This window comes from Quercus robur, chromosome 2 (assembly GCF_932294415.1).
Source record: "Quercus robur chromosome 2, dhQueRobu3.1, whole genome shotgun sequence".
Lineage (NCBI taxonomy): Eukaryota > Viridiplantae > Streptophyta > Magnoliopsida > Fagales > Fagaceae > Quercus > Quercus robur.
In genome coordinates, this window is record NC_065535.1 from 27,967,350 (window position 1) to 27,974,708 (window position 7,359).

The following is a 7,359-nucleotide window of genomic DNA, read 5'->3' on the forward strand; positions in this document are numbered from 1 at the left end:
AATTGCTTAATTGAACAAAAATAAAGTTAGAGACATGATATGAATTTAAGCCAAATTCAAATAGTGTAATTTGCATTTTACCCTAAATTTTACTCTGAACCAATGATGTGAAACATGATGTTTTGACTAAAAAAAAATATACATCTAAGTCTTTCACTTAGAAAAAAAAAAAATGGTGATACTAATCATAGCATATAAATGAACAAATAAGATAAACGACATGTAGTTGTTAGGATGGTGAACGACAAGCGTTGGCTGTATATGACGTGGGGGAAATGGACAGCTCGAAATATATATATATTTATATATATATAACATAGGAGCACGCATTCTATATATTTAATATATAATGCAGATTTTATATATATATATATATATATATATATATATTTATTTAATATAAAATCTGCATTATATATTAAATATATAGAATGCGTGCAAATATATATATATATATATATATAAAATCTGCATTATATATTAAATATATAGAATGCGTGCTCCTATGTTATGTTATGTACGTTTCTTTAGTTTAAAATCTGAAGTTCACACCTACAAGCAGAGAATGGATGCTTATTCATTGGAAACTTTTTCAGCTAGGAATAATAGCTTCTCTTTCTCTATCTCTCTCTCTCTCTCTCTCTCTCTCTCTCTCTCTCTTTATAAGAAAACAATCCAATCTTATTGTTGTTACGGGTATCTACACACACAGCTCTCTGCTCAATTTCATTATGATGGCCAATCTTATCTTCGATAACCAAGATGGTATACTATATATCTTTCTATTCTTCTGTGTTTGTGTGTCTATATATGTACATATCTTGAAAGCATTATTTGCATAAATGAGATTCTTTGACTAGTTAAATTACTCCTTTATGCTATTACTTAGCTCCTTTATCCAATTGCCACCATATCAATTAAGGACACAACAAAATAATGCAAACTGGGGGAGTTAAATTGTCTCATTTATGAGATTCCAAGTAAAATACATGTTTCTTAATTTTTCATAGTTCATTTCTGAGACAATTCGATGTCATTGGATTGAATCAGTACTTTACTGTGATTTTCATTGGATTTGAAAAATGATCGTCGAGTTCAATTAATCTTATATACTCTTCTTAAAGATAACATTTTTAAGAATTTTTTATTATAACTTGATGTACTAATTTGCCATGGTGGTAATTAGGTGATGTCTTCTTATTTCACAATAAAATTTGAATGTTGTAATGCACATGCACAAACACAAGAGGCTTTTTCATATTCCTTAAAATGTCCAAATAACCCAATCTTATGATCATCTCGTTTTACCTCCTATGTTTGTGAACACAATTTGCAGACATTTCAAGATCTATTTCAGATGCACCACCAACTCATTACACAGTCAAAATACAATCATTGTCATTACTTGCAAAGAATTCAATAGAAAGATATGAAACGGGGGCATTTGAATCTGGAGGTTACAAGTGGTACATTTTCTTTTTCATTGTAAATTAAATCTAAAGCAAGCCATAGCTCTAGTTTTTGAGTTTTGGTAGGGGCACGACCTTTCATTATCAGTATTTACATGTAATCGTTTGAATGTATCAATCAATTAAAGATGTGCTTACAGGAAATTGGTTATCTACCCCAATGGAAACAAGGTTAAGAATGCAAAGGAGCATGTCTCTCTCTACTTGGCAATTGAAGCCGCAGATTCACTCCCTCCTGGTTGGGAAGTGCATGCAGTTTTTCGGTTTTTCTTGCTTGATCAGATCAGGGACAACTACCTGATTATTCAAGGTATTCCAGTCTTTACTGTTAACCTATACACTTTTGTTTACTATAATATTATTGAAATTATTGCAGCGTACCAAATTTTAAGTTTTATTTTTCCTACATTAAATGACAACATATTTTTTCATTTTATAAATTTGTTTTCCTTAATCACCAAAAACTCTCAACGCCTAAACACATGCAATTTTAAAGTATTTGCTATTTGCCAATTGTATTTTTTGTTACATCGTATTGCCTATAGATACCACCAAAAAGGAAAAGCGCTTTCGTGGAATGAAGCTTGAATGGGGATTGGATAGAGCCATTTCTATTAAAGCTTTTAATGATGTTAGTAATGGATTTCTTGTTGATGACACGTGTGTGTTTGGGGCTGAGGTCTTTGTCTGTAAGGAAAGAAGCACTGGCAAAGGAGAATGTGTATCTCTAATAAAGGACGCCATTGCAAACAAGTATGTTTGGAAAATTGAGAACTACTCTAAGTTGAACGCAGAAAGCTATGACTCAAAGCCATTCAATGCTGGAGATCAAAAATGGTACTTATGATTAGCCTTCCTGATTTTTTTAGTGTGTGTGCATGGGAAAAAATAATTATCTCATGCATTCGATATGTACTTTTCTCTCATAGCGTGTAGGTCTTTGTTGTGTCATATTCACACATTGTGAGCCTACCTGACTATGAGAGAGGAATGATGCATTTATCAGATGTATACATCGTATACATGAGATACTTTCTTGTACCTGGAGAGATGAGGGAGGAATTATAGTTCAAATGCTGGTTTTTGCAGGAAGATACGTCTCTATCCCAGTGGAAAAGGCCTTGGAATGGGCAGCCATGTGTCTCTGTATTTGGCTCTGGCTGATCCAACAAGCCTTCCTCCTGGTTTGAAAATATTTGCGGAATTCACATTGCGTATTCTAGACCAAACGTATAGCAAGCATCATTATGGCAAAGGTAAATGCCAGCTTTTGTCATTTTATCAAAATTGTTTGGTTTATTTTTATTTATTTATTTTTTTATGAGGATGTGATAGGGCCACAACCATAAATTAGCTATGATCTTTCTTTTAATCTGGCAGTTAGCCGCTGGTTCAGTGCCTCAAGCCAGGAGCTGGGTTGGTCGAGATTCATCTCAATCGGTTATATGAATCTGACGAACATGGGTTATCTGGTGAAGGACACTTGCTTGGTGGAAGCAGAGGTCACTGTTCATGCAGTGGTTGATGCACTGTCCTGAGTTTGTTGTACAAAATCATGTGTAAATTTGAATTGTATCTTCATTAAAGAAATTGTTTGACTTATCACTTATGAATGATAGGGTTGCAGGCACTAAGTGCATCAACCTATTTATTGGTTGTTTGACTTATATTTCTCTCACATACCTCTTAGTTGAAAAATTATCCGGCCAAGAGGAAGAAGAAAAAGAAACCAATGTGAGAGGAAAATAGGTACTTTCCCATCTTAAACCAGATTTTCCCTCATTTTCTTCCTGATTTGGAGAGAAAACTCACTCTTCACAAAATGTGGGCCTAGAGAGAAAATTGTTTTCTCCTCCATTTTCCATCCTTTCAATCAAATGCACACGCTATCATTTTCTCTCATATTTTTTTTCTTCCTCATTTTCCATCGTTCCTATTTTCACTCCAACCAAATAGACTCTAAAGGTCTATTTGGTTGGAGGAGTAAAAAAGTAAGAGGATAAAAAAGATTTAGTTTTCTTTCATTTGTGTTTATTTGGGAGGACGGAAATGAGGAGAGATTAAAAAAAAACTTATTTGTTTGGTTGAAAAAAAAAAAAAAAGATGATGGAAAATGAAGTTAGTATAAATTTACAATTATGTCCCCATTAAATAAAACAAAAAAGTAACACTTTTTTTTTATTAAAAAAATTGTGTATGGACACTTCAAATTAAAAATAAATAGCACAAGCCAAAGGAAGATGAGCACCAAAAAAAAAAAAAAAAAAAAAAAAGCAAGTGGCAAGAACAACACCCAAGAGAAATAAATAAATAAATAAGGCAAGAACAGCCCCCATGTGCAAGTGCACATAGACATTTTGGTCAACTCAAATTGAGTTTTCCTCTCCCTAAGTTTTTTTTCCCATTTTAGGGAGAAAACATTTTGATGGGCCCAGGGAGAAAGTACCCTGACCCCACCACTTTTTTTCCCCTCCCCCCTTTCAACCAAACAACCACTTAAAATGCTATCTCTACACTTTTCTCTCCTCAATTTTCCTTCCAAACATATCCTAAAAATAAAAGAGAACTACTTAAGAAAATGGAAGAACTACTGCCTCGATACAAGGCTTGATTCTTCCCTACCAATTGAGATTCATTAAACCTCGACACCAATTGATTGATTGAGCCATGAGACTGTAGAATTTTCTATTGTGACCCATGATGACTTGGGATTCATGTGCTAGGGTTCCCAAAAATTTAAATACCATATTTTCAAGGACGAAGCCATGACTATTGCTTTAGGGGGTCCAAATTGTACTCAATGCACAAAACTCTAAATTTTGTGGGGTTTAGGAGATGTGATGGTTATTTTTAGCCTAACCTTTAAGTTTTTTAGAGGCTGATTGTTGGGTTAAAACCTACCACCCATTGCTTTGGATGGAAGTTACTTACTATCACACTAAGGTTCGATCTCTAAAATAAAATGCATGGAAAAAAAGAATAATCATTCTATAATTAGAAATATAGTAAAATTTAAAGCTAAATTAATATATTGAAAATTAAAATTAGTACATATTCAATATTAAAAAAATGTAAACAAAAAAAAGATATGAAATGATAATTTCTTAATACATTTCTACTCAATCATTTGTGATATATCTAAATGTAATTCAACATTCTTTTAAATTGCAACAATCATCTATGATTGATTCTGGACTAAATGTTACAATGATTTCTCTTATAATGTACAAAATCAAATACTCCGTTATAAAATCATCTTTTATTATATTGCGAAAACTAGCTTTGACAATATTCATTATTGAAAATGCTTGGTTTATATTTGCAATAAAAACTGAAAAAGATAAATAGAAATACAACTATTCTATAAAGGAATAATATTAACCACAATTTTAGAATCATATTTATCATCATTATATGTGTTGGTGCAAATACAATAATAATGGAAATAACACAACGAGAAACTGAATAATACTTCTGAATATTATTAACGTAAAGAAGGAAATTACACAACACTATTTGGATTGAGGCGTGGCACTTGCTCTCTTTAAGGAGATTCAAGCCCTTGGTTGGCTAAACTTTGTAATCGGTGCAAAACTTCTCTGACTACTTGTCTCCCCCAGTATACAACAGCGCAGCAAGTGTCGTATGGCTAGAACAACCTCTGCACAAAGTGTTCAAGCCCAAAACTCCACCAGAAAGAACACCCTTCCTTGCCAATAACCTCTCTATTTTTGTGTGTGTATTGTATATTGTAGTAACTTGGATTGGGTTTGAATGAGTCTATTTATAGGCTCAATGGGCCTCATGAAATTACTACCCAATTTATTCTAATTAATTAGGTCCATTATTCTGATGTAGTGGGTGTTACAAGATTAATTATTGGATATTAATCTGATGGGCTAGAGTTACATAATTAATGGTGAGATAAGGAGTTTCTGAAGAATGAATAGGCCTAAATAGATAGTCCATTAAGTGGGTTAATGGCTCTTCATTGTCCATAATAAAAATGGAGTATTAATTTGGGCCATTTACTCACCAACGGATATGGTAATTACTCTGAATGGGCTGTCAAGTAGGAGGATCCAAGAGGCTAATTCATTTCCAATTTTGATACCTCCACCCTTCACCTCCCTCTTGCGCACGTATCTAGCCCAATTTCTGAGACAATTCATGTTAACCCATTAATCACCACAATTAAAAAGAATAAAATAGTCTCTCTCATTTTCAATGTGGGATTAAACATTTTCACTAACTCCTCATCTTCCATATTCATTCCCACATCTTTATATTTATGTTATAACATTCATTTTAATTACTTAATATTAAAATGCTCCAACAATCCCCCACTCATTTTTATATTAAATTTTAGTTAAAGAGAGATTACCAGGCAAAGATGGGTCACTAGGACTGCTTTAGGGAAATTAAGTATCACTGCTTACACATAACAACCCAGGTGTTGACATGAGCTTTTATAGCTAGCACTTTACGGCCGTGTGCTGATCCCGGTTTCATGAGTGTATTTGAGATTAAGTCCAAATCTCATAGGGGGCAGCCCCACCCCCACACTCACATAGGTGAAATTTTGTCAAGGGTGCTCCTATAATTCTAACACCCCACTCATACGAGCTACAAATTTTATTAAGAGTTTTTTACTCAACCTCTCCACATTACAGGATAAATGCACTTACATCATAGGGATGAACAATTAAAAAATTATTTACAAAATAAATAATTAAATAATAAATTGTGCATTTCTTACGACCATCGTATGATTTGTTTTTCCCATTGAACCTAATTCTCAGGATCTCTGGTCCTTGGGTTGGGTATCCTCATACATGGCTCATGATTCTATGGACTTTAGTCCCATCTCCCTCGATCTATTCCAGACTCTATCTTTTGTCAAGGCCTTGGTAAATGGATCTGCAAGATTATCATTAGACTTAATATAATCCACAATTATGATGCCACTACTCAAATAAGATCGCACGGTACCGTGCTTTCTTCTTATAGGTCTGGATTTACCATTGTAGTAAAGGTTTTTAACTCTACCAATAGTGGCAGTGCCATCACAATGAATTAATATAGGTGGAATTGGCTTTTCCCAAAGTGGAATTTCATATAACAAATTTCTAAGCCAATTTGCCTCTTCACTAGTTGAAGCTAATGCTATTAATTCAGCTTCTATTGTTGAAATAGCAATTATTGTTTGCTTTTTAGATTTCCAACAAATAGCACCACTACCTAAGGTAAAAATATAACCAGTGGTAGAGAGAGAATCACCTGACAAAGTATTCCAATCGGCATCACTAAAAGCTTCAATCACAGCAGGGTACTTTTTATAAAATAAGTCATAGTTTTTGGTACCAATTAAATATCTCATAACTCGCTTAATAGCTAGCCAATGATCTTTACTAGGCTTGCTAGTAAATCTACTAAGCACTCCTACTGCATATGCAATGTCAAGTCTAGTACAATCAATAACATAACGCAAACTACCAATGATACTAGTATAATCCTTTTGATTAAAAATCTCATCATCATTATTCACAGGAAATAAATGAACACTAGAATCAAAAGGAGTAGCTACACTTTTGTGATCATGAAAATTATATTTTCTCAATATTTTCTCAACATAATATGATTGATCAAGATATATTCCATCACATGCTTTTGTAATTTTCATGTCCAAAATAAAATTAGTCTCACCAAGATCTTTCATATCAAAATGGCTTTTAAGCATATTTTTTGTCTCATTTATAACATGCATATTTGAGCCAAAAATCAACATATCATCCACATAGAGGCTAATAATAACATGTAAATTATTCCATGATTTAGAATAAATACATTTATCACATTCATTTGATTTATAACCATTCTCAATCATGCA

The 7,359-nt window shown here is 33.0% G+C and overlaps 1 protein-coding gene across 1 annotated transcript; it reads left to right on the plus strand.

Annotated features, from left to right (window-relative positions):
• Positions 1-618: 618 nt before the first annotated feature.
• On the plus strand, positions 619-3,136 carry LOC126713165 (TNF receptor-associated factor homolog 1b). The gene is made up of 6 exons (XM_050412840.1): positions 619-765; positions 1,337-1,466; positions 1,610-1,779; positions 2,015-2,306; positions 2,559-2,725; positions 2,850-3,136. The coding sequence occupies exons 1-6, from the start codon at positions 732-734 to the stop codon at positions 3,005-3,007; spliced, it is 951 nt and encodes a 316-aa protein (XP_050268797.1). The 5' UTR covers positions 619-731; the 3' UTR covers positions 3,008-3,136.
• The last annotated feature ends 4,223 nt before the right edge of the window (positions 3,137-7,359 follow it).